The 27,677-nt window shown below is 49.3% G+C and overlaps 1 protein-coding gene across 2 annotated transcripts; it reads right to left on the bottom strand.

Moving 5' to 3' along the window:
- Window positions 1-114: 114 nt before the first annotated feature.
- Window positions 115-27,346, bottom strand: HPCA (hippocalcin). 2 transcript variants are annotated; one of them, XM_081961842.1, is made up of 4 exons: window positions 27,135-27,346; window positions 12,565-12,961; window positions 5,967-6,072; window positions 115-1,458 (listed from the first exon to the last, which is right to left on the bottom strand). In XM_081961842.1, the coding sequence occupies exons 2-4, from the start codon at window positions 12,940-12,942 to the stop codon at window positions 1,361-1,363; spliced, it is 582 nt and encodes a 193-aa protein (XP_081817968.1). In that variant the 5' UTR covers window positions 12,943-12,961; window positions 27,135-27,346; the 3' UTR covers window positions 115-1,360. The 2 variants fall into 2 exon arrangements, with proteins under 2 accessions (XP_081817968.1, XP_081817969.1); XM_081961843.1 differs by lacking the exon at window positions 27,135-27,346 and adding an exon at window positions 14,228-15,807.
- Between the last annotated feature and the right edge of the window lie 331 nt (window positions 27,347-27,677).

Raw genomic sequence — 27,677 nt, 5'->3', positions numbered from 1 at the left:
CTTCTTTGGTCCCTCCCAAAGCGAGCGGCAATAAATCAGAGAATTTGGCTCTGTAATTTGGGAGGAAATGAACTTTGAGTGGACATCCAAGCACAAAAGAAATCTGCAGGCTGTGATTCTTTCGCGGCTGCGTTGGGATCGTTTTATAATGAAAAGCAGGTAAGACAATCAACAAATAATTCTACACATACATTTTTCACACCAAGCTCTGGTTGGCAGCTTCTGCATGCTGGTCTCTTCCCCCCTCTGGGCTCAGCCCCTCCGCTGCTCCCAAAGCTTTGGGGGTGCTGTGTCCCTTGGAGGGGGGGGGGCTGGGCTATCGAATGCACCCTGGGTGAGATACACCCCTCCTCCCCCTCTGCTGCAAACCAGAATCAAACGGGCTGGCATGGGGGGGGGGGGGGTGTCTGCTGCAGCTGGGGCAGAAGGTGGGGGTGTGTGGCTGTGAGTCTTTGTGGAGGGGTCTGCTCTGGGCTGCGGAAGGTGAGCTAAGGTCATTTGCATTCAATGGCACTGAATGTAGATCGAAGCTGGGCAGGAACAAAATGCTTTGGACCTCGGGGGGGGCTTCTCTGCTCCTGGGAAGGAAGGAAGGGAGGGAGGGAGGAAGGAAGGAAGATGCTTGCGTTGGAAGGAGCAGAAGCAGCCCTCCCCCCAAGCACTTTTGACGGCTGCCCAGCCTTAAGGGTGCTTATCCAAATGATCCTCAGCATTACACAGACCCTGCTTGGAAATGCCAGATTTGCTCCACTGAGGGCCTCCTAAATAATGCAAAGCAGAGACTTGCACTTCGTGTACATAACTGATCTGGCTTAGTGCCATTTTAATAATTTATTATGCTAATCTATTAAATTTATACGCTGCCCGACCGGGAGTTGTCCAGGCATACGCCGGGGTCCCTCTCGGTGGCCTTTCGATTTCATTGGCATTTGCAACCGGAGCCTCAGGCTACAGACCTTACTTTCGCCAGCAAAAGCTGCTCTCGCACTCGGAGCCCTGCAGTGGGAATACGAGTGGGCCGTGAGCCAGCAGCAGGCGAGCGCCCCCTTCGGCTGTCCCCAACCTGGGGGGAGGGACAGAAGACCAGCTGGTCCTCAGACTCCGGCTTTGCCCTCCCCCCCCTCAAGTGCACCCCATGTCGTGTCACATTCACACCAAGCTACAGTGTTGAGGGGGGAGGAGGAAAAGGAAAGATATCTGTGAGTCGGAAGAAAATTCAGTCGACTGGCAGGGGCTCCTCGCTTCGATGTCCAAGCAGGAACGGGAGGAGGCTGGTGACTTCCTCGGAGACGCCCGGTGAACGTGGGTGCTGCCTGGGGAGGTGGGCTCACCCAGAGCCTCCTGGGCAGTGGGGAGGTGCTCAGAACTGGGAGGCACTGCTGGGATCGCACTGCAGCAGCCTCACGATGGAGGGGTCGCTCTTGGCACCTTTGATGAACTCCTCCAGGGACAGTTTGCCTGGAAAGGAGAAAGGGGGGTGCTGTCAGGCACAGCAAAGGAAGGGGGGGCTGCCAGCCCCAGATGGGCAGAATTCCCAGAAGGGACCCCTGGGAGAGCCTGCTTGCTTCCGTCTTCCCTGAGAGTTTTCTATTGCCCAACAGCCTCTCTGGGCCCTCCATCCTCACCTGACGTTCCAGCCCTCCTTGGGCCAAGCTCATCTACCGTGCCTTTTGATCAAGGATTCCTGCAAAGGTGCGTCGTGGTTTGACCAGAGCTTCAGCAGAGCTAGCATGGGATCCCCCCGCCCCCCTTCTCAGGTGTCAATGAGGTTTTCCTGTCAAACTCCCTATGCTGATGTCTTGCCTTTCAGCTGCCCATCTCATCCTTCCAGGCTGGCCTGGGCTCTTCCCGACACAGACGAAGAGCTTGTGGGCATGTGAGCGGCCAGCCTCGGCCCCTGGTGAAGGTGGGCGCTTAGGGAGCCCTCCAGGGACAGAGAAGGGGGCTCAAGGGGAAGTGGAGGTGGGGCTGCAGCTGCACCACTCAGTGGCCGAGCGCCTGGCAGGTGGTCACATGGCTGTCAGAACTCTGGAACCAGGTCATAAATACCGTTGGGGAGTGGGGTGTCTGTTGCAACTTTGAATGGACGCTAAGCAACCGGTCATTAGCCAAGGACCACCTGCTGTACCAGTGTTTCTCAACCGTGGTCACTTCGCTCATGATGTAGTTCCACCACTCAGACCCCTTTGCCGTCCTGGTGGCCCCTCACGGCATGGTTTTCTGGAGGGAGGGGGCCAAGGGTGGGTGGGCATCCTGGGCAGGGAGCAGCTGGCCTGGCATTGGGAAGCGGTCAACATTTCCTCCGGATGACCTCTTGGTGAGAAGGAGGGAGCTGCTCTGGATGAAACCTGCTACCAGCCAAGGCCAGAAGTGGAGCTCCGTCCCTCTGAAGGAGGATCAAGGCTTTCAATAAATACCCGAAAGGTGAAAAGTGCTGACTCAGTTGCACAATCTTTGGTGGCAGAGAACGGAGCAGAAAAGCTGCTCCTTGATTTCTACCAATGGGATATTTGGTGGGGATGATTTCAGCCCCTGGGCTCTAACCCACTACCAAGCCCTCCCCTGTTGGAAACCGGGCTGCAGGAGTGACGGGTAAGCGCCAATGCATGTGGTTGCTTTGCTTGTCGGAAGCGGGCAGAGAAGGTGGCGCCTGGCAATTGCAGGACTCTGCAACCGCCGTAAGCACTTGCCCATTGCCATGCGTCCATTTCAATCATGTGACCATGGGGAGGCTGAGACAGTCATAAGGCCGAGGACCAGTGGTAAGTCACTTTTTTTAGTGCCGCTGTAACCTTGAGTGGCTGCTAAAAGAATATGGTTGTAAGGTGAGGAATACCCGCAGCATCAAACGCCTTCTTTTACCCGTCCGTTATTTTAGGCCTGTTTCTGCCCCGAGGCCCTTCTCTTGACCTGCGGGAGGGGCGATATGCTTCCTCACCCCCATCATTTGGGTCTCTCTTTAAGGTGGGGGAGCAGCAGAGTCATCTCCCCACATTACAGACCCAGCTGGCTGAAACGCCCATCCGTCTCCCTTGAGCAGCTGCAGAGGCAGAGGGGGTGGCTGGCTGGGCCTGGCCAGGGAAGACTGCCCACCATGGGGGAGGGGGGCATGTCAAAACAATCACAATAGGTCACAATTGTAGCCCCCTCCCCTTGGTAGTAGTAACTCAAGCTTTTTGATCAGGAGGGATGGGCCAGATTTACATTGGCCTAAAGGCAACGGTGGCTCAGTGGCTATAAGAAAGGTCAGCAGTTGGGCGGTTCGAATCCCCAGCGCCGTGTAAATGGCAAGAGCTCCCGTGACTTGTCCCAGCTTCTGCCAACCTAGCAGTTTGAAAGCATGTAAAAATGCAAGTAGAAAAATAGGAACCACCTTTGGTGCGAAGGTAACAGCATTCCCTCCGCCTTTGATTCATGCTGGCCACATGACCACGGAGACGTCTTCGGACAGCGCTGGCTCTTTGGCTTTCAAACGGAGATGAGCACGGCCCCCTAGAGTCGGAAACAACTAGCACAGATGTGCGAGGGGAACCTTACCTTTAAAGCAGCGGGCCCCAAACTTTCTGGCTTAGCAGCCCAGGCCAGCACCGGGAGGGGGGGAGGGTGTGTGTGAGTGGCAGGCATCCACGCACAGCTCCATTTGTGTGTGTGGCAGGTGCGTGTGCCCTCCACTTGTGCAAATGGAGCACACGCAAGGGCTAGTGCCCTCTGCTCACGCAAATGCCTGCTGCTCGCACAAGTAGAGCTTCACACATGCTGCTTGCCCGTCTCTCCTGCGGCCCAGTTTCAAGTAGGTGGTGGCCCAGTAGTTGGTCACAGCCCTGATGGTTTGGGCCACACTCTTGACTTTTGTGCCTGCCTGCCGATTCCCTGCCTCCCAGGCAAAAGGAGGGCCCTGTCAGTGCAACCTTAGGATGCCAACTGCAATCCTTGGCCTCTTCCAAAATTGGGAAATCTGACAGAAAAACTTTTCAGCCCAGCCAATTTCTTGCCGCTTCAGCCCACAGTTCCCAGGGAGGCGCAAAGGACTCCCCAGGTGGAGAAGACCCCTCACTGGATGCGGCTGAGCTCCTAATGCTGGAATGCCACGGCTGCTTTTAAGCGGGCAGATCTTGTTGGGCCCATGGCTGCCTCTGGATCTCTGCACACAATGAGAGAATGCGGCAAACCAAACTCTTATGCAGGTATCCTCGACTTACAACCACAAAAAAGGCCGTAAAATGAATCATAAAGTGGTGCAGTTGTTAAGCAAGGCATTGCGCAACCACACCTTATTTTGTGACCTTTTGGGGGGAGGTTTTTAAGCGAGGCATTGCGTGAATGCAACCTGCAACCCTCTGGGCAGCTTTCCCATCGACTTTGTCTGTTGGAAGCTTGCAAATGCTGCAACAGCCATGAACACATGTGGGTTTCCAGGCACCCAAATTGTGACCATGTGACCATGAAGAGCCAGTGAAGTCGGCTGAGGACCGGTTGATGCGTCACTTTTTCCAGCACTCTTTTGACTTTGAATTGTTTGAATAAATGGGTGGATGTGAGTTGAGGATTACCTCTCTTGGGTGCAGACGTGCTGACTTCTGGAGCAGGATGGCAGAGGCCGAGCCCACCACCAGGAGGGGCAGCCACCCCTCAGCCTGGAAGATGGGGTGGAAAAAGAGGCCCCCAGGCCCAAGGCCATTCCCGGCTGCCTTTCCTGCTTCTGCTTTTGCAGGAAGGGGACATTTACAGTACACTTCGGATGCCCACTGAGCCCAGACCCTCATCCCCCTCTGGCTTCCTCCAATGGGCAGGGCCATTCATTGCTCTGAGCACCCGGGCATTTTCCTGCAAGAAGCCTAACATATGCTGGGCAGTGATGCAAAAGTAACCTACACGATCTTTTTTTAAGGGCGGCATCTGATTATTTTTCTTATTCTTCATCAAATGTAATATGCTTGTGTTGGAAGGAAGGAAGGAAGGAAGGAAGGGAGGGAGGGAGGGAGGAAGGAAGGAAGGAAAGAAAGAAAGACAGAGGGAAAGGAAGAGAAAGAAAGAGACACATAGAAAAAGGAATGAAAGAAGGAAGGAAGGAAGGAAAGAAAGACAAAGGGAAAGAAAGAGAAAGAAAGAGACACATAGAAGAAGCAAGGAAAGAAAGAAAGAGACACATAGAAGAAGGAAGGAAGGAAAGAAAGAAAGACAGAGGGAAAAGAAGAAAAAGAAAGAAACACATGGAAGGAAGGAAGGAAGGAAAGACAGGGAAAGGAAGAGAAAGAGAAAGAAAGACACAGGAAAAGGGAAGGAAGGAAAGTAAGACAAAGAGAAAGGAAGAGAAAGAAAGAGACACATAGAAGAAGGAAGGAAGGAAAGACAGGGAAAGGAAGAGAAAGAGAAAGAAAGACACAGGAAAAGGGAAGGAAGGAAAGTAAGACAAAGAGAAAGGAAGAGAAAGAAAGAGACACATAGAAGAAGGAAGGAAGGAAAGAAAGAAAAAGGGAAAGGAAGAGAAAGAGAAAGCAAGAGACATATAGAAGAAGCAAGGAAAGAAAGAAAGACAGAGGGAAAGGAAGAAAAAGAAAGAAACACATGAAGGAAGGAAGGAAGGAAGGAAAGACAGGGAAAGGAAGAGAAAGAGAAAGAAAGACACAGGAAAAGGGAAGGAAGGAAAGTAAGACAAAGAGAAAGGAAGAGAAAGAAAAAGAAAGAGAAAGAGACACATAGAAAAGGGAAGGAAGGAAAGAAAGAAAGACAAAGGGAAAGGAAGAGAAAGAAAGAGACACATAGAAGGAAGGAAGGCTATATTAAGGTAAAATGCTAGAAATGACTAGCCAGCAGTGCCTCCCTCTTGTCCAGCCTGACAGAGCTGTGGGGCAACCCCCCCCCCCAACCCCTTGTCACTGTATTTAATCAGCTTTCCTGCCTTCTTGCTTAAAAGCTCTGGATTTACTGATGCGCTTGTGTCTTAATCTCTCTGTCTCCTCATTTACCATCATTATTGGTATCCATCTGTCGAAAGATTTTTTCCGTCCGTTTCTCGGGGGTTGATTCATCATCTGGCATCTTCATCACTGATGAGACCATTTTGTAGATAGCCTGGAGAAAAGGAGGAACAGCAGCAAAGTCTGTAGAGGATTCGACCCCACAAGCTTCCCATGACGCGAAACGGGCCTTGCACCGAATGAGGCCGGAGGGGGGCATCCCTGCTGCACGCCCGCAGGTAAGCCTGGCCTATTGGGGCGATCTGCTGGCCAGTTGGCAGCCTCACTTTGGATCTACAACCTCTGCCTCTACTCTTGACATGGGCAATCGTGACCCCTCTATCCCACCTACCCATCTCAACACGCTTCTCCCTTCCAATAAATTGGTTTGCAACTCCCACTGCTTATCCCAGTATGGAAACGGAAAACGAGAGAAAAATTCAATATTCTTCGGTATTACAGGTAGTCCTCAACTTACGAACATAATTGACCCCAAAATTTATTACTAAGCAAGACAGTTGAGTTTTGCCACATTTTATGACTTTTCTTGTCACAGTTAAGTGCATCACTGCAGTTACTAAGTTAGTAACCCAGTTGTTGAGTGAATCTGGCTTCCCCTTGGACTTTGCTTGTCAGAAGGTTGCAAAAAGTGATCACGTGACTCCTGGACACTGCAACGGTCATAAGTATGAGTCGGTTGTCAAGCATCTGAATGTAAATCATGTGTCCGTGGAGATGCTGCAATGATCATGTAAAAACAGTCAACAGTCTCTTTTTTCAGTGCTGTTGTAACTTTGAACAGTCACTAAATGATAAATTGAAGTCTACCAGTATTAGAAATACATTTTTCTTGCAGTTGTTGCTGTTAAATTGTCTATGTGCAATTTGGAAAATAAAATGTTCCTTATGAATGTTACAGTCTTATTGTGCCTGGGAAATTAACAGATTAACAGAGTTGGAACAGACCTTGCAGGTCATCTAGTCCAAACAGGAGCATCTACACCAGGGGTGTCAAACTCAAGGCCCGTGGGCTGGATGTGGCCTGCAGGGTGCTTAAATCCAGCCCATGGGGCCGGCCTGGAAATATCAAAGGACTGGCCCGTGGTGCCTCTGTGGCCAAAAACACGTTGCCTAGTTCGTTTTTGGCCGGCAGAATGCTGCTGGAGGCCAGGGAGGCCAAAATGGGGCTGCGTGGGGCATACACGTGCCCCCTTTTGGCTGGCAGGGTGATGCGGGAGGCGTCTGTCCTGTATCCCCACCACCCTGCTGGCCTGCAGAGGAGAACTACAATGCTGATCCAGTCTTTGAAGAAATTTAGTTTGATATCCCTGCCCTACACCATTTCTGACAAATGGCAGTCCAATCTCTTCTTGAAAGCCTCCAGTGATGAAGCTCCCACAACTTCTGTTCCATGGGTTGATTGTTCTCACTGTCAGAAAGTTCCTCCTTCTTTCCATGTTGAATTTCTCCTTGGTCAGTTTCCATCCATTGTTCCTTGTTTCACCTTCAGGTGCCTTGGAAAACAGCTTGACTCCCCTCCTCTCTGTGGCAGCCCTTTAAATATTAGAACACTGCCATCATGTCTCCCCTGGTCCTTTTCTCTAGACTAGCCATGCCCAGTTCCTGCAATCGTTCATCGTATGTTTTAGCCTCCAGTCCCCTCATCACCCTGGTTGCTCTTCTCTGCACTTTTTCTAGAGTCTCAACATATTTTTTATAGTGCAGGGTCCAAAACTGATGCAGTATTCTAGGTGTGGTTTTACTAAGGCTTTTATAGAGTGGTATTAGTAGCTCTCTTGATCTTGATTGAATCCCTCTGTTAATGCAACTTAGGATTGCATTGGCCTTTTTGGCTGCCACTGCACACTACTGGCTCATATTTGATTGTCCACTAAGACTCCAAGATCCCCCCCACAGTCACTGCTATTAAGCCTGGTTTCACCCAGTCTATGTGTGTCCTTTTGGCTTTTCTTGCTTTTCTCTACGTTGAATTTCACTGTGTTAGCTAGGGCCCAGTGTTGACGTTGGTCAAGATCCATCTGGTTTTTCAGCCTATCATCTGGGGTTTGGGCTATTCCTGCCACAAATGGATGATAATACCTGAGTTATGACAGTAATGGGAGCATCACAATTGTAACCCATGATGGTTGCAAAGCAGGTTGGTCACGTGATTGACCTGATTTTAGGACTCCCTTTGAAGTAGATGTTAAGCAAACTGCACAGTTGTTGTGAACCTATAGTTCGCCTTAGGTGCAATTTTGCCAAAACCCGGAAGTAACTGCCAGTTTTCGTCAAAACCTTCGTAAAACAAGGTCACCTGATTAGGAGACACTGCAAACGTCTGCAAATGTGATCCTGGCACCCGATGTCCAGTCATGTGATCACAGGCTGACTGTCTGAGCTTCGAATCCGGGTTGTAAGCACCCCTCAGGCCCATGAAAACTCTGAATGGTTGCTAAAGCTACTTGTCCTAAGTCCATGCCTACCTGTACGGTCTTTTCTAAACCAGCCTGACTCCTTTGAAGACACTGATGACTAGACTTCCCATCATCCCCAGCCAGCCCGGTTGTTGTTATTCTATAGGGAGAAGATGTGGTCATCCCCGCTCTGGAGACCAAAGGCGGAAAGGCGCTCTCAGCCTGTTGGCTTTTGTCTCTCTCCCTGCCCCGAGAGGGCTTCCTCCTCTCCTTTCCTGCTCCAGGGGCTGAGAAAGATGCATTTACCATCGGCCAGTCTGGTTCTCTGGGCCCCCAGGGAGCTCGGGAGAGATCTGATGGAGCAGAAGCCCTTTTTTCCTGCAATCTTCAGCCACTCTGTTATTTGCCAGCAGAGCGTGGCTGAATACATTGACAATCCGTGTGCACAACTTGATAGCTGGGCTGTTAACAATAGAAGGGGAGTCAACCCGAATGGCAGCAGACAGCTCAAGCAGGCTGAGCCTCTGGGAAAAGCAACGGTCCACAGAGTAGCGCGAGGACAAGACTGGGCAGCCAAAAATAAACCTTTTGTTCAAATGAACCCAAATGGAACACTTCGGAGACACACATTTCCAGAGGGTAATGGCCGAATTAAGATGGTGACTGTGGTTGCAGCTGCACCTCTTTTTAGATGCAATGCATTTTATGTGCAATGCCCTTTTTGGAGGGTATCCTGCAATCATCCTTGGTGACAAACCAAAACAGTAACAGTGAGGATAGCCAGCATGATGGGCTTGCAGTGTTGACCAACGTCCAGCAGAGGGCACTACAGATATGGGCAGGAATAAGAGAGTAAAATGGAAAGTGAGACCAGGAGCTCCACCTACCCATCCCTTCTGGCTGGTCTTCTGGGACTCAACTCAGAACTTCTATGCTGGACGCTGAAAGGAAAGCAGCAAGTCTGTCTGCCAGCTGCTTTTGAATGGCCAGGGGCATCTGGGCTACTCCGTGGCAATAAATCCAATGCCCTGATTGTGAACTGGGCAAATTTATTAATGGCACTCACAAATGTATTTAGCCAGGGAGAGACCCAGCAGATGCATCCACACAGCATGCAAGAGAGACCTTCAGTGTGGTAGGAATCCAGCATATTTGATTTGCTTACTATTTGGTGGATTATGGAAATTCAGACCACTCAACTCCCAAATTGACACAGCCACTGAATGATTGATTCTCTGGGCCATTCAGTGTCCTTCCTTGGCTGACTCAAAATTATAATCCAAACTTGGGACTTGTCTGAACTGGAGAGCCATCTGCAAAACAACGAGTGCCCAGTGGTTTCCAGGAGACCTCCATGTCCAAGAATGCCCCACTGAGACTCACGAGCTTTCTTAGAAAACTGAAAGGACGGGCAACCCTTGCCTTTTGTTTTCTCTGGAACTGTGCCCATGTGCCCCGATAAAGGGCAAAGGGAAGCAGGGACGGTGGCAATCAGGAAGGGCAGATCCTTCAAAGCCACGCTTTGCAAACAGTTTGGGTGGTCATTATGGGAAGGACAAGCCACCTTCAACTACAGGTTCCCAAGGTTCCCACCCCAATGCTGCCACCTCCCCCCCTCAAAAAAACCTTCCCCTTTTCAACTTCACATGGATGCAAAGAGGTGCCAGTCCCAGACTTCATCTTGGTGTGTTTCGCAATGTCCACTCAAATGCTTTAGACCTGTAAAACAAGAATCTGATACAGAAGCCCCTCCGTTTCCATCTACCTGCACTAAGAAGGCTTTTTTTGGTCTTCCTCATCACTATTAAAATTCAGTTACAACCCACAGTCCAAAAGATTCACAGCCGACTTGCAGCAATCTGAATTATTTCTGGCATTCCCCAGAAATCTACCAGTAGCTGCCTTAGCTTAGATGCGATCAAAATCAACAAATTGTATCTCAGCGTGGAATAAAAAAGAATCCATAAATTGAATTTGACTTTCAAAGCATCTCTGCTCATCTTCCGGGCAGGTGGGGGAATATTCACAGAAGATACTGTTTTTAGAAAACAACAAAACATGTTTTTCTTCTGGAAAATATCACCAAGGAAAGGTTCGTTGATGCAACATTGTTCACAATGTATTAAACTGCATGCTTGGCACCGTGTGCACTAACGGTGCTTTATTCAGTAAACCAGCCCTAAGCAAATTATAGCTTAAAGCACGGGTCCTCAAACTACGGCCCGGGGGCCACATGTGGCCCATCAAAGCCATTAATCCGGCCCGCACAGGACCACGAGGCTGCCCCGCCCACATCACCCCAACCACCCTTCGGCCAAGCAGAGGACTTACCTCCAGGAGCCCCGCGGGCTGGAACTGAAAGGTAAGGCCAACAATTTTGGCTTGCAAAGACACTCTGGAGGCAGGGGAGGTGGAAAAAAGGGGATGCACAGACACCCCAGGAGGCCAAAAAAAGGTGAAAACGGCCTGTTTTCCCCCTCCCCTGCCTCCAGAAGATAGATAAAGAGAGAGACAGAGAGAGGGGGGAGAGAGGGAGGGAGGGAGGGAGGGAGGGAGGGAGAGATATTTCTGAAGCTCCTTGTGGCTGAGATTTGCTAAAACAAATTAAAGTTTAATTTGTGTGCAATGTTTAATGGATTGTTAAATTGGCCGCACCCACCTAGTCACATGACCTAGCCATGCCCATCCAGTTACATGACCACCTAGCCACGCCCACCTACCCAGTCCGCCCCCCCAACAATCTGAGAGACTGTGAATTGGCCCCGTTTAAAACGTTTTGAGGCCCCCTGGCTTCACGTGATGCTTCTGTCATCCCTGTTCCTACCTGGGAATCAGTTCTGGAAGCTGCCAATGCCCAGAGATATAACCTTGGACCCTTTGCAAGTCTTCTCCATTCTGCATGTGCATAAACTGAATCTCTACTGCCTGCAAAAGCCCATTTGAGGGAGCAGAAGAGAACTATAGGGGAGCGAGAACACGAGTGCCCTTTACTTTCCCCCCCAATTCCCTTTCTCCAATCTGCCCCCCTCTGCCCCCAGCTCTGCCTCCGCCCAATGCAACCTGCATTTAGGGAGCCCCCAGGGGCGAAGGAGGCGGGGCTTTCCTTCCGAGCCAATGAAGAGTCTCAGGGGTATCCAAAGACATTTTTTCCAGGGAATTTCTAGATGGCTCTGCTGCCTCCCACACTCAGCATCCTGTTCTCCCACGCAGCTTCTGCTTCTCCTTTCATTCCCCAGAAGTCTTGAAGGAAGGAACGGCAGAAGAGCCGCATCCCCCTCAGCCGACAGGGCTGGCACCTCTGCAATGGAAGCAGCCAGGGGCAAAACAGCCGAGAGGGAGAACAAAACCTCTGCAGCACCCACCCACCTCTTCTGACCCGCTCCGGCTCAGCCTGAAAGCTAAAAGCTTTAATCAGTTTAATTGCTAGATTAACAGCACATTTAAGATTAGTTACCCTTTGCAGACTGGATTTTCCCACTCAGTAATTAGGGTCCCCGCTTTAATCACTTCACTCAGTTGATTAATTGTGGTGGAGAAGATCTTGTGTGTGTGTGTGTGTGTGAAATGACAATGTTAAGAACCAGGATGGCCAACTTCAGGGCCCCTTCACTGATGGCGTCTGTTTTAGCTGCATATGGGGTTCCCGGAAGTCAGGAAGATGCTGTTTTGAAAGGACAAGATTCGAAAATTAGGCCAAAAAGGGCTATGAATTCCTCAGTTCTTCTCACCATTCATCCTTTCCCCTTTCATCTTGACTGCAGCAGCTGCCCAGAGCTTGGGGGAAGGAGGGAAGGAGGGAGGGAGGGAGGGAGGGAATGGGTGAGCCCTACAGTGTAATTTATGATGTCATGACTGCCAGTTCACTGAACCTTCATGCCCCGTGTTGAGTTCGCATAACGTGTTAAATTTTACTATGCCTCTTTTAAAAACTAGCAACCCGCACCCCCGTATTTCAGGCTTGCAATCCTCTGGGGGTTGGGATGCTATGGGTGTTTGCATCTTGCCGTCAGCCTTATGCTAAAAGCTGTCGAAAGATGCCTCCCTGGCCGGCTCAGAGATCTGGGCCTCTGACTTCAGCTCTAGCAACCCATGAGGATTCCGCTATTGTGGGTTGGCAAAAGAGATCAGCCAAGGTTTCTCTTGGGAGGTGTCAGGACTTTGCTGGGGGAGAAGGAGGACTGGGGGCTCACCTGGACAATCTCCAGCATCTCTTCCTTGCTGATGTAGCCGTTGCCATCCAGGTCGTACATGCTAAATGCCCACATCAGCTTCTGCTCCAATTTCCCCCGGGAAGTGACGCTCAGCGCGATGATGAACTCTCGGAAGTCGATGGTGCCGTCGCCATTGGTGTCAAAAGTGCGGAAGACGTGCTCGGCAAACTTGGAGGCGTCCCCGTAAGGGAAGAAGTTGGCATAGATTTTCTTGAACTCCTCCACGTTGAGGATGCCCGTGGGGCAGTCTTTCAGGAAGCCCTTGTACCACTCCTGGAGCTCCAGGTCGGAGAATTCGGTGTTCTCCCGCAGGTCTTGGAGCATTTCTGGACGCAGCTTGCTGTTCTGCTTCCCCATGACTGAAGCGGGTTGCGAGCTGAAACACGAGGCACAAAGAGAGCCTTGGCATCAACTAGGCCCACAAACCTGGCCATTTCTCTGGCCGACTCTCCAGGGGAACCCCACGCAGGTTGCACGCTTGTTTATACGGACTTTTGTGGGCAGCATTGAGTGCTAGAAATTTGCTTCAGGGTTTTAAAATGTAATGTGGATGTTCAACAACTCAGCTCTGTGCTCTGTGAAGTCACAGGACACAGAACAAGGCCAGGAAATATGAGAATTCCTGTTTCTGTTAGATTATCAAATGTGCTTTGAAAAAAGCAAGAAGGGACATCGCAACTCTTTGAAAGGCTAAAACCGCTATGTCTGATCCATCGATTTTGGTGCTTTGGAGGAAAAACACACAGCATCTTCCTCCAGCAGAAAATACCTCTACCTCCTCCCCCATTCTGGAGAAGAAACTTCAACGCATCCTCCACAAAATACACCCTGGCTCTCCCTCCAGCAAGGAAGGGTGTTTGTTTTACTCAGAATTTTCACAGGCAGTTCGTGACTTGGGAATGCAAAAGAAATCAGTGTGGATGAATAAAAATGCAGTCGAATAGAAACGGCCAGAAGCAAGCTCTCACCATGGCATCAGAAGCAGCGGCAGCAAAATTAATAGAAATATTTTATGCAAGGCACATCTCAGGCTTACCAAAATAAAGCCGTCTTGGCTTCATGCCCGAGAGAACCCAGCAGCCCGACCTGGCCAGGATTGCTGGGCTCCCACTAAACTGACCATCCTGGCCACTTCCTGCCCCAGGAGACTCACAGACCAGAGTCTGAACCAGCCCCAAACCCTTCAAAGCTGTAGGTTCCTGGGGACCCAACTGCAGGTTTGGGGGTGGGGTGGGGGGGCCTCCCCACTGCATCCACAGCTATGTGAATCCATCCTGTATAGAATTTAGTCTTCATGGCTAAAATGGATCCATTCGGTTTTAAAGTTTGCTGGATGATCCAAAGGATTCCTTTGCAACCATGTTTCTCAGCCTCAGCAGTTTTAAGATATATCAACTTCAACTCCCAGAATTCACACATCTTAAAATTGCTGAGATTGCAAAACACCGATCTGGAAGGACAGATGTCATATCCCCTCCCTCCCAAAAGGATACAAATACACATATTAATTCAGAAGATTTTAAAGTTCAATTGAAACCAGAAACTTTTTGGACTAGTGGATAAGTAACTAGAAAAGCCATAGAACTTTGTTTTTATGTATGGTAACTGCAGTGGCAGCATTAAAGAAAAGGCTCAATCCTACCCACAGTGGAGGAAGGGTTGGCGAAGATGGAAGAACTTGAGTTGGCCTTGATCAGAGAAAACACAATATCTACACTGATGGCTGACTGGAAACTCTTATAATCCTTTTGCATGAAACAGAAAAAAAAATGCATTAATGATTTGTGGTTTTGATTAGGAGAAAACACTGGATAATAGGAAAAAAAGTGAGCTTTTTTGTAATCATAGAATAAGAGAAAATTTTGTACATTGTATCTATATTTGCTGCAAAGGAAATTGGAAGCTTCTATTTCTTTTTTGTTCCTTCTTTCTGAATATTCCCTTCCTTCTTTCTTTCTTTTTCTTTCTCTCCCTCTCTCTGTCTTTATCCAGAGAAATGCTAGATATTTTTTTTGGGTTGGTGATGCAAAACATTTGTGGACTCATTGATTCATTTGATTTGGTCTTATGAGAGTTTGACACCTTTTTAAAATAATACTGTATGTACAACAATGGACAAATATTTAATTATTTTTTTTCAGTCATTAACCCTGCTATAGCTGGTCCTTGACTTATGACCACTTGGCTAGCGACTGTTTAAAGTTATGAGGGACTTCTGCAAGGCTACTCACCTCTTAGTTCCAATGATCCCCCCTCCCCCCCCACGGTCATGGGGCTGCATTTTGGGCGCCCCTCAACTGGCCCTCATTTATGGTCACTTGCAGCACCCAGTGGTAACATGACCACAATTTGACAAAAACTGATGTTTACTTTGGGTTCTCGATAAAAATGCCTCACAGTGAACAATGGCTTCACATTACGACCGCTGCATGCACTTAATGACTGCTGCTAAAAAGGCTGTAAAATTGGGTTGACCCACTTTATGACTATCCTGTCTAGCTGTATAACATACGGCATTGCCAAGTTCTGTGCAGCATTGCTCAAAATTGGTTGGGTGGTGACTTGTGTTATAAACTGGATTTAATGGGCTCCCAGTTTGCCACATTAGAATGTCTTGTAACTTGATACCCTTCCACATAGAAGCCTTTATACTCCCCTAAATCTTAGCAGTTAAAGAAGGTGAGCTTGTCAGTTGAAAAGCCTGCAGCCCAGGTTTGAGACCTGAGCGCCATGCGATGGGTTGAGCTCCAGCTCCTACCAACCTAGCAGTTCAAAAGCATGCAAGTGTGAGTAGATAAATAAGTACAACTTTGGTGTGGATGTAATAGCATTCCGTGCACCTCCGGCATACAGTCATGGTGGCCACATGACCACAGAAATGTTTTCGGAACCCGCTGGCTCCCTTGGCTAGGAAACAGAGTTAAGCACTCCCCCCCCCTTTAGAATCAGACACGACAGGGAATCCCTTCCCTTTTCTACATGATCATCCAATCCCTTTTTATATACTTTCAGTTTTCAATTCATGTATATTTTATGTCTTCTAGCATTTTATAGGGGTTTTTTATATTTATATTTTTACTGCACCTCACCTTCTTTAAACTGGTCTGTAACTTTTATAAAGATCTGAACATTAGAAAGGTTAATTTCGTAGCAAATTTTATCCCCAAACTTTGAAATTTGGCTGTATGGAATTACAGCTGTATCAGGCAGAGGTTACTGCTAAGAAAATTGCTTTAAGAAACTGGAAAAGTAGTATTATTCCCAGTTTTGGAAAAGAACCAGATATTCTAAAAGGTGCTTTTTCAAGACTTTCTTGTCTTTCTTTGAAGATGTTTTACTTCTCATCCAAGAAGTTTCTTCAGCTCTTCAAAGAAAAAGAAGGAACTCCACTTGCCTCTTGAAAAAGCACCTTTGGGACAACCTTGACCTGGATGACAGAAAATCTCCATAGACAACCAGGTTTCCTGTTATTTTGGAACAACAGTGTTGTTTAATTTCTTTTAACTTCTCTATATTGCTCATTATATTATTTATTTACAGGTAACCCTTGACTTAAAACCATTCTGTCCATGATTAACCAAAAGTACCGGTATACTTTACTAAAGCCAAAGTGAGTACAGAAGAAGCAAAGAAGGATCTGAGTTTTCCGTGTGCAAAGTGTTACAAGGGATAGCCAACTTTCCCTTGTTCTTGGCCAACACACATACACACACACACTTATCACTGACTGTCCTATTAGGTGTTAACAAATTGTTTAAGTAATGGTCCCCTCATTTCTTCCCTCTAAGCCAGGCAGGCAGAGTTCTGATGGGGTGAAGCTAGAATCTGTAGCTTTCTCTCTTTAAGGGGCAGAGGCTATTCTTTCCTAATGAAGGGGACCAGAGGCTGCTCCGCTGCCTTCAGTGGTGTGTTAGCCATTAAGCAGACTAAGCATGTGCTTAGGGCACTAGGCCCAAAGGGGGCACCACAAAGTTGAGAAAGAAAAAAAACCCAATGAAGATTTGTACAGTGTATACAAAGTAGGGGCATCAAGTTTTGTCAGTGCTTAAGGCACCAGTGAGCCTTGATCCGCCACTGGCTGCCTTGAAAAACAATTTGCAATAGCTAATTAAAAGGGTTGGTGGACATAGAACATAGAATAACAGAATAGGAAGGTGCCTAGGAGGTCCTCTAGTCCAACCTCAGGCAAGAGACCCTGTAGTACCATTCCGAACAAATGGCTGTCCACTCTTCTTGAAAGCCTCCAATGATGGAGCACCCACAACCTCTGAAGGCAAAGGTTGGTTTTCATTGTCAGAAATTGTTCTGTCAGGAAATTTCTCCTTAGTTCTAGGATGGTTCTCTCCTTGATTAGTTTCCATCCATTGCTTTCCATCCTGACTTCTGGAGCTATGGGAGATAGGTTGATCCCCCCACTTCTTTATGGCACCCCTCAAGTATTGGGACACTGCTATCCTGTCGCCAGTACGCCTTCTTTTCATTAGACTAGACATACCCACTTTCTGCCACTGTTCATGTTTTAGCCTCTAGGCTCCTAATCATCTTTGTTGCTCTGTGGATTTTTTTCTGGGAAAAATACCTTAGGCAAGCTGTGCTTTTTGTCATTGAGTAATTTGCATCGGAACTTTGCAAGTTGCGATCACTAACAAATCTGCTGGGGAAAATCACACAGGAAACATTCCCATTTCCTAAACATTCTCTCTGCTCTTGGTATCCATTCATTACTATTCAACAATATACATACTTCAGAAAAGTGAAGCACTAAAAATATTCCATTCACCTTATTGGGAGCTGAATTGCAAGAAGACCAAAAAACTTATCTTTAATATAAGTACTGTAAATAAAAAGTATAAAACTTGAACAAACATTATATATAATCTATGAATAACAAACTAGCAAACAGCCATAAAGTTATATTGAAGTAAGATGGGTGGTCTGTAAATGTTATAAATATGTGAAATAAAATAGTGATAAAACTAACCAGAAATATGATGTGTACTGTAAAAAGAATAAAGGGAAAGGGAAAAAAAAACATTTTTCTATCTCCCCACAATACAAAAGTAGCTATTATGTATTAACTACATCTACAGTAGTTAGGTTCAAATTTTTAACTTATACCCTGACTCTTGACTACACAAGATTTTGCCCTTGCGGTGATGGGGGCCAAGAGTTGGCAAATTTGGTTGCCAGTCCTTGAGGGATGTCCCTGCAGGAGCCTCCCACCCCACCTCTTTGCAGAGATTTGTGGGAGAAGAGCCCCACCATGCGCACCTAAAAGGCCGCCGGTCACTTTTTTTGGTTGGCCATGGCTCTTTCGTTGCCCTAATCCTTCATCACATTCCGGAATGGAGAAGCGTCCACCTTGCGTCCTCGCAGGTTGTTGTTGTCTCATTTGGACTCATCAGCAAAACCATTGCATAACACCAAGGATGGTGGGGGGGGGGGTTGGGGGTTGGAGAGGGAGATGGAAAGCTTTGCTTCTCCTGCGCTGACCAGCTTTCTGATTCTTTGGGGAAGGGAGAAAACGCAGCCTTTCCCAGCACATTCACTTCCTCTCCATCAATTTCTCTCAGCAGCTGTTGCACTGCCTTTCATAAAAGCTCAGCTGTGCTAGCCCAGCACAACGAGCTCCACAGGCCAGTCCCCAAATCTTGATCTCCTCAACAAAAGGGCGCTTTAAAAGCAACATTTGCCTTTGATTAGGCTAAGGGGTGTGTGTCTGGGGGGGGGTTGCCTACCCATCCAGAACAGAAATGGGAAATGGGCCCCAGTGCCAATCCCAGACAACTGCCCAGCTCCCACCCTCCTGTGCCACAACTTCCCTTTAGAGCACTTGTTAGAGTGGGGGATTCTGGGAAATGTGCGTGCAGCATGTGTCCACAATGCTCAACTCCGCCTTGCCTCCAGTGGGGCTCGAAGCAGAACCGACTGGAGAGAACATTTTGCTGCCGGTAGCTCAGCTTTCCGAAAGGAGGTCACGGACTGATTGCAAATCTGCTCTGGATTTGTGGTATTTCAGAAATTAGCCTCCTGTCCGTGGAGATAAGAAGACAGAGGACATTTTGTGCCACTTGGCTCCTCTGCCAGTTTCTGGCTTTCTGACCACAGAGTGCGAAGCACTTAGAAACATGATTACAATGTGCCATTAATGTCAGATGTATACTAGATTATTTATTTATTTCTATCCCGTTTTTATTATTGTGTGTGTGTGTGTGTGTGTGTGTGTGTGTGTGTGTGTGAGAGAGAGAGAGAGAGAGAGAGAGAGAGAGAGATTTCGCTGTCATGTCTAAAGCAGGACTAGAATTCACTGACTCCTGATTGGGAGTGACCATCTGGATGTTTCTGACCATACCCTGTGGATGAGCATTGCCTTCTGGTTATCAGTTTTGAAAAAAAAAATGATCTAGCTGCCAGCATTTTCTTTTGCCTGACCCTTCCTCACAATCATCTGCATTTGATAGTTTGCAAACTATTTGCCTAGTTTACAAGTAATCTTCAACTTATGGCTAGCTGCTTAGCAACTGAAGGTATGACTAACCTGAAAAAGAGCATTTAGGGCCCTCTCTACCATCACATGTCCGACTTTGAGCACTTAGCAACACAATGCTCCAACACTGGAAGTTTTTAAGAAAAGGTTGGATAACCATTTGTCTGAAATGCTATAGGGGTCTCCTGCCTGAGTAGGGAAGACCTCCAAGGTCCCTTCCAACTCTGTTATTCTATTCTATTCCATGCCATGCCATTCTAACTGCATTTAGGGCCGTTTGCCGTGTCCCACAGTCATGTGACCACATTTTATAACACTTTTGCTGAAAACTAGCCCTTGTGATTTTCAAGGAAGCCATGCCCACGGTGAAGCATTGGTTTGCTTAGCCACCATGGCATTTGCTTTATAGCCATGGCATTCACTGCAAAAAAGGACTCAAGATCAGGTCAGTCAGGGGATTGACCTGTTTTATAATCGTTACGATTGGTGTTTTGTTGCTGTTGCTCTTATCAAATAATTGGTATCCTGATTCCAATGTAATGGAGAGTATTGCCCACCTGGCAGCCCAGATCACTTGTGAGGGATCTGTCAAGGGTGTCCCACCTAAAGGATCTTTTCTTGGGAGTTGCCCTTTGCTGCTTGTTCTGCTGCAAGAGCCCCTCTGAGGGACAGTGAGGAGGGATTTCAGCAGGGAATCCACAAGTGGGGTCAAAACAGACATGCAATGCACATAAAAAAAACAAACATGAGCTTAGCTTGCATCATGGTGTGGGGTGGCCACCATTTTGCTCTTTTAAAATCATCCCTTGCAGATAATCCTGGATGCAAGAAAAGGAAGGGATGAAAAGGGGAATGGCGGAAGGCGCCCAATTGAGTGGAGATGGCAAAAGCCCCCCATTCCGGAAGCTGTTTCAAAGTTGAGAGGTTGGAAGCCCAGGCAACGTTTCTTATTGGAGGCAAAGCAAAAATGGCCCTGGCTTCTCCAGCCTGAAAGACTTTCCGCAGCGTCTCCGTCCAGGCCTTCCCCCGTTGCAAAATCCTGCTCTAGGAAAGGGTGGGAGCATGGCTCCCCACTCACCCAGGCAGCAGATGGGCGCCCTGATGGCCAAGGCCTGAAAATAGCAGCCAGGAGAACAAGACAGGCAGAACTTTCACCTGGAATGTTAGCCGAAGACAGGGGGCTAAAGCGCATGCCCCCCTCCCCTGGGCACCTGGGAATAGACTCATCCATTTCACCCTATGAAGCCCCCTCTATAATGGCCCCTGGATCTACCTGCTTTCGGAGTGGAACCGGAGACATGCTGCGCAAAGCCTGGGGGGGGGCTTGGGGGGGGGGAACAGTGGGCTCCAGCTGGACATTAACACAAGGTTGCAACCACCACCATGATTTTTTGACCCTTCCCAAGGTCCCTGCACAGGAATTCCGTAGAGAGGGATTGCAAAAGGGAAGGGATGACTGTGGGACCAGTGGGGTTTGGGCTGGTCCACACAAGGAGCTTCTCCCGATCCACTGGGAGCCCATTTCCACTGCAGCTACTATTCAGTTTACAAGCAGCCCAAGGGATCCTCGGAACAGGAATTCCCTCCCCTAAACAGGGGAAACCGCCCAACCCCAAATGCTCAACTGGGGAACATCTGAGGCAGTTGCTGGAGGAGGCCCCTTTCCAGGCCCAGCCAGAGGAAGGCCCGGTGGCTGGACCCCCATCCTAGGCAAGAGGCGGCTTTCCTGTCAGCTGCTCACTGCTCTTTTTCAGCCAGAGGTGCTGCTGAAGGTCCAGTGCAGAATTTCTGAGTCTGCTGCCGTTCAGGAACCGCTTTCCCCAAAGATGCATCTCTTTCACTCCCAGGAAATGCAAGGCGACATCAAAAGGGGCTTTCCCTTCTCCAGGCAGGCATTTTTCTGAAAGCTCAAACCCAGGGATGCTCCAGCTGTAACCACTGGCCGTGAGCCTCTGTAGGCACAGGACTGGCCACCATTGGAGACCGGAGGCTGAGCCAGGTGAGGCTGGAGTTTAAGCGACCATGAGGTGTGTTCAAAGTCAAGCTTCTGGCTTTGGAGTCCAGAGACTGCAAGAGACCCAGCCACCAGAGGAAAAAAGAATGGGATACTGAACCTTCAGTGACAGATGTCAGTCTCAGCCATCTAGGTCACAGTTGTCCCAAAGATGCTTTTTCAAGAGGCAGCTGGACTTTCTGGTTTTCCTTTTGAAAACGTTTCACTTCTTATCCAAGAAGCTTCTTTAGCTCTCAGAAGTGAAACGTTTTCAAAAGGAAAACCAGAAAGTCCAGCTGCCTCTTGAAAAAGCATCTTTGGGACAACTGTGACCTAGATGGCTGAGACTGACATCTGTCACTGAAGGTTCAATATCCCATTCTTTTTTCCTCTGGTGGCTGGGTCTCTTGCAGTCTCTGGACTCCAAAGCCAGAAGCTTGACTTTGAACACACCTCATGGTCGCTTAAACTCCAGCCTCACCTGGCTCAGCCTCCGGTCTCCAATGGTGGCCAGTCCTGTGCCTACAGAGGCTCACGGCCAGTGGTTACAGGGACTTCAGTGACAGAGTTTGATAACAGAGAGTTTGGAGCTGCAAGTAAAGGAAGTCCTTCTCTCTGAAAACCAGCAGCCCCCCTCCCCCGGTCACCCAAACAGTTGCCCTGGAAGAGGGAGGGCTCTCCAAAACCACTGACCCCCTAGAGGTCTGGGCTGATTGGATTCTGGGTTTTCTAAACTCATTTTGGAGGGGGAGGTTTGGGTTGTATCATGAGGGCAGGTGAGTGGTCGTTGGGGGAAGCCCAGGTTGGCCCCACCCTGGAAGAAAGCTGAGAAGATCACTTTGTGGAGTTCTTGTGTTAAGTGGGTCACCTCCCTTTTGAGAAACCTTTTTGCAGCAGAAAAAGGCAAGACTGGAGAGAGGGGGGGGGAGGGAGGGGAAGCGCTGCTGCTTCATTAATATTTTACTTTCCCTCCCTGCAGCCTGTCTGTAATTGCAGTCCAAATGACCAAGGAGTTAATCCAAAGAGCAATGAAGGATGCTGTGATTTTGAACAGCCTGGCGGTCCAGATTCCCTGGCATCCCAGCTCCCCCCCCCAACCATCCACCCTGCCTGGTGCCCGACTCTCTCTTTCAGCAAAAGATTTGCTCTTTTTGCTCTAGCATCCAGTATTGGCAGAGGGGTTTCCCTCCACAGGCAGATATCCTGAGTTTGGTTCCCCAGCTGCGCCATGAATGTCCGAGGGGGGCCTGCTTGCTTGCCTCTGCACCAGCCCCTTGCATCCAAACTGGTCCCCTTTGGTCCCCACTGCTCTAAGGCCCACGTGGCCTTTCTAGCCCAGGGAGAGCAGACTGAGGCAAAGGCTTCGTTTGCCCTTTTCCTTTCACCCTTAGTCAAAAGGCTCCAGTGGTGTTTCTCCACCTGGTCCATGTCTTCACAGAACCAATCATCCCTTCAGAGTGTATCAGATATCCTAGACAGGCCCCTTCGCACGCTTGACTTTTCAACCGTCGCTGCTCCAAAGAGGACACAGAAGCGCCTCTCTGACCCTGCACAGCTGATCCAACATCTAGATCGTTCTCAGTATTCAAGACACAGGTTGCTCCCTCCTTAGGATGCAGCCTACCTGGCTCTCTTCCAGCCTTCGCCCACAGAAGAGGAACTAGAGGGAAGCAATCTGGGCACTGAAAAGTGAGAATTCATGCCAAGTGGCAGCAAACGGTGGCAATATGCCAGATCTGCTCCCCTCATATCTTCTTCTCTCCTCATCAAGTGCACATCCTCCACTTAGGATGGGAATAAGTCAAAAATCAGGCCAAGAAAGAGGTGCTACCAGTTGCTGAGAGTTTTCCCAGGGTGAAAGAGGGGAGATGCCCTGAGAGCAGGCAAATCAGAAGTCCTGGGATCAGGCTTGGGGCCATCCTCACAGCCTCCTCTGCTTCCCCAGGATGAGCAGTGGCATGTCACCCGCTCAAAATGCCACACACACACACACACCCCAGCCGTTGGCACAACACAGGACAAGTCAAACACACTTTTCTTTGCCAGGGTGTGGAAAATAGTAGTCGCTCAAAAATTTATACATCAGTAAAAAGTTCTCCTTCTCCTTGGCTTTTTAGTTACATCACCAAATAAATTTCTAAAAGATTATTTCTACTATACAAAAGTTCCTCTGGATCAAAATATTGTTCATGGATGTATAAGATGTCATCTCATCTTAGAGGTGCAAATGTAATATCCCCCCCGATATTAGAACTACTACCGACTTCCGCTCCTTCTGACAAAAACTTAAGACTCACCTGTTCCGACTAGCCGGCCTGGCCCACTTATAGTTCTACTCTTCCTCCTGGCGGATATTTTATTTGGGATAGCTTTTAAGGTTAATGTTTTTAACTTTTTAAATTTTCTAAAATTTTTAATTTAACTTAACTAAATTGTACAGGGAATTTCTACTACCTCCTCCAGTCCTATGTTTAATTTATTTATTGTATACTTAAAACATGTATATTTAATGTCTAACCATTTTAATATGACTGTACACCGCCCCGAGTCTCTTTTGAGAGAGGGGCGATCTAGAAATCCAATAAAGTTAAGTTAAGTTAAGTTAATTTATTTATTCTGAAATTATTGTGTCTGGGAGGGGGGGATTTTTAAAGCTTCTGTTTAGCTTTTGTTTGCTTTCTTTCTTGTATTCTTTTAAACAAATCTCTGGTGTTTTATTCATGCAGTTTAAATAAATCCATTAAAGTGTTTCTCGGTCTGAAACATTTATGAAATGCCTTGTCACAAAACTCATCCTGGTGCATATCAATACTTTTTTTAAGCAGGCAGGGGCTGATTAGAGTTGTAGTCCAACAAAACTGGAGCTATTAAATTCTAGACAGCTCCTTTCCTTTCTCCTTAAGGAGAAAACCGAGGTTAGTTTATATGTCTCTCAAATTTGCAGAATACTTCCTTTCATAATTTGTTCAGTTTTTCTAAGAAAATGGTATCCAAATTGTTTATGCTCTTTCTCAATTTTTCAATACCAATTTGTGTTCTGCTTTTCTCCAACTGTCTGTGGTTAGAATGGGGGGGGGGAGATGACTTTAATTTCTAGGGGAAAGAATGTCTAAATTCTACACTGAGTGACTTTTAAAATTTTGGTGGTGCCTTAATTTCTCCTTCATCTAAGAAAGTGGGCATGAATATTTATGGCACTTGAAAGCATAAACAAGTCGAAGATCCTCGAATCCCTGGCAATGTTTCTCCTCTTTTCTGAAACCAAGACATGAACGTAATAATTTATGGAAAAACAGAGGCAGTTCCTTGATTAACAGAAACTCTGGCCATTCAAAGCATCCTTCAGCACTAGGATGGAGCTGGAAGGACCCAAAATAAAGATCCAGCTGTGTGCAACTATTTTCTTCCCCAATTCTGCATCTCTCCAACTAAAGCCAGAAAGATGAGGATGAAGACTATCCTTTAAATAAGAAATGTTAATGGTCTCACTTTCTTACCTGAGTAAGCATAATTAATGCAAAAGGGAAATACATTAAAGTTGGACTGCAATTCTTTCATTTCTGGTGGAAACGAGGAGGCAGCATTGGCTCCTTCAGAAACATTGTCCCCCTGGGAGTGGAGAGAAGACCTGAGGGAATAGTTACTTCAAGATGCTGGTCTTTCCCCTGAAGCCCATTTGAAATTGCCCTCCAAAATTTTTACCCACCAACATGTAGCCATTCCTATTCAAGGAAGTTGATTTCAGGAAGAATTCACTCCAAATGAAACATCAAATTATTACTGCTGCCTAATGTCAAACCAAACTCTTTCCCCCCTTTCAGGAAGCCCAAGGCAGAAAGAAGAGCAGAAGAAGATTCTTTGGTTATGCCATTCCAGAAGCTTTATCTGCATGAAAAGGTCATGCATGAAATCAAAGGCCTCCAGCTCCTTCTCACCCATGCACCTACTTCAGGACCAGCCAAAGTCAGCAGGTGTTGCAACCTGGTTGAAAGCCAATAAAGGAGGGAGGGAGGGTCCATCTACCAGACTTTTTCAAGGGTGCAATATATTGTATGATGATAGAATCCTAGGGCTGACGATGACCGTGGAGGGTGGGTGGGTGTACCTGCAGCTACGGGGCTAACGGTTGCCATCCATTTTGTGACAATCCAACAGAACCCTGGGCAGCACATGAATAAAGCCAATGGTGTGAAGGAGTTCGGGATTTCCCCTGCTGCAGGTCACTTTCATGGTGAAACTCTAGAGCCCCTCCCCCAACCCCGAATAGTCTTTTTCTTGAGCCAAATGTCTCCAGATGCAAATGGCTCCAGAGGGCTTTTGCTGCACACCTTTTCCAGTATGAGGCAAGGACAACATATGGTCTCACAACCACACTGTCAATTTCATTTCTCTCCTTTCTCCAAGGAGCCTCAGAGGTTGCCTACATTCCCAGCAATTGCAGAACCCAACTGGGTCCTCTGAAGAGTTCTGGGCAGTGGTCATCACCAATGGGTCCTTCAGGGTGAGGGACGTGGCCATTATGCCTTAGTGGGCATGGTCATTGTCGGGAGAATTACTGCCTCTGGGACTGCTTGCAGGGGAGAAGTGACTGGATGGGAATCCCAGGGCAAAAACAAGACAAATGTAATAAGGAAATCACAAACGTACAGACTCCTTTTCCAATCCATCTAAGCTGAAGTCCTCCCTGCCTCTTGCACAGAGAACACATTCAACTGATAGATAAATACCAGGCACAGCACTAGCAGAGCCAGCAGGAGAGACTACAAGCCCTTTGGAGCAGGGGTTTCAATCCATTGGGGCTGACACAGCTGATGGGAGAAGGGCGAGACCTGGCTAGTCTCAGAAGGAAATGGGGAGGGGGAGGCGGCTGAAGGCCAGGCTAGGGAATCAGAGAGGAGGAGGTGAAAAGGCAGGTAGGTTTCACTGAAGCTACCAAGAAAACTGCTTCAGCTGTCCACGAAAGGCAAGGAACCCAGCTTTTCCCTCTTCACCCTGCAAAACGCCCCACGCACAAGTGCCATATTGTAATAGAAACAGCCATGGAAACTCCAGAGGACTGGGGTGGAAGGCTGGGGGTGGGGTGGGAGCAAAGGATGCCTTCAGGAGCATCCAGGAACTGGTCCCACCAGCAGCTCCCCCCCCTTCTCCCTGCCATGATCCCTGATCTTTGCTGGGTAGGGAGGCTCTCTGTCCAGATCCAGCTGTGGCTGCTGATCCTGGGCAGGCAAGCGCAGGGGGAGGGGGATCTTACTCCCCTTCTTTGGGCAGTTCCACCGGCAGGGGGGAGATGAGCATGCCCCCCCCGCGGGTTCTCCCCAGCAGGCAGCACAGGGCCACAAGCGGCGCTGAAGGGGCTCTCCCTCACCTGCTCTCCCAGGGAATGGCTGCCCAGGGGCAGGGAGGGGGCAGCCCATTGCAGCTGGAGTCGCCACCGGTGTGGGGGGGGGGGATTAGCACGCATCTCTTTGTGTGCAGTGGAGAATCGCTGCTCCTCCCGGCCCCCAGTTCAACTTTCCACCCATCCCCAGGACAGGCAGCCGTAGCAGAGTCCCCGCGGAGGGCGGCAGATCTCCCCTACCCCCCTGCCCCAGGGATCTCTGCAAAGGCGTCCCCCGCAGTCCCCGGGGGGACAGCCAGCCACCCGCTTCCTCTCGGGCAGGGGCAGCAGCGGCCAACGCCAGCGGGGCACCTTGCGAGGCGCCGCTCCCGCCCCTTCGGCCGGTGTGGCGGCGGAGGTGGGCAGTCGGGGGTCTCCCGTCCCTCCTCAACCACACTGTCAATTTCAGTTCTCTCCTTTCTCCAAGGAGCCTCAGAGGTTGCGGCCCCCGTTCCCTGCGCTGCTTCCTGCAGCGATCCTAGGAAAGCGCTCTCCCCAACCAAGGCGGGGGGGGGGGTGTCGGGGGACGGGAGGGGGCGTCGGGGGACGGGAGGGGGCCGCAGTCTGGAGCACGCTGCCTCTTTCGCGCGCTCCGACGGGGCCATCCCCGGGTGAAGGCGCCCCCCGCCAACTGCAGCTCCTCCTGGCCGGTGTGCCGAGAGCGGAGCGCGCCGCCTCCCCGCGCGATCTACCTGACCAAGGCTGGGATATCCCGATGACCGCGACGGCTGCTAAGCGAGCGCCAGCCACTCCTGCCGCATCTTCCGCCGCCTCCTTACAAGCGCTGGAGCCGGAGCGGCACGCGCTGCCCACCCGGGCTGCTGGGCGGGGGCGAGAAGGAGGGGCTCGTGCAAAGGCGGGAGGGGGAGGGGGAGGAGGTCCCTGCAGCTCCCCCCGGCGGGGCTCCCCGGAATCTCCCCTCCCGCCAAGCCCGCCCCGCCCAGGGAGTTCCGAGCCCGCCGGGGCTGCGCCCTCCTTCCCCGCCCAGCGAAGGCGCCGCTGGGCGCAGACCTGCCCCGGAGCGCCCCCCTCCCTGCGGCCTGGGGTGGTACAGTCCGGGGGGGACGGAGCGGGCCGCCCCCCTCATGACTCCGAGGAAGACTTGCCCTTTCCTCGCCCGCGGGAGGTCCGAGTGGCCGGAGGCGGGAGGGCGAGCGGGAGCGCGAAGGTCGGCCAGGAGGCGCGCCGAGTCCCGGCAAAGAAACCGCAGCCCAGGGGGGACGACGCCCTTCCCC

This window comes from Natrix helvetica, assembly GCF_964273705.1.
Source record: "Natrix helvetica genome assembly, chromosome: 9".
In the NCBI taxonomy this organism is placed as follows: domain Eukaryota; kingdom Metazoa; phylum Chordata; class Lepidosauria; order Squamata; family Natricidae; genus Natrix; species Natrix helvetica.
Note: the sequence above shows the minus strand (reverse complement) of the source record. Positions and strands in the feature narration are given on the sequence as shown.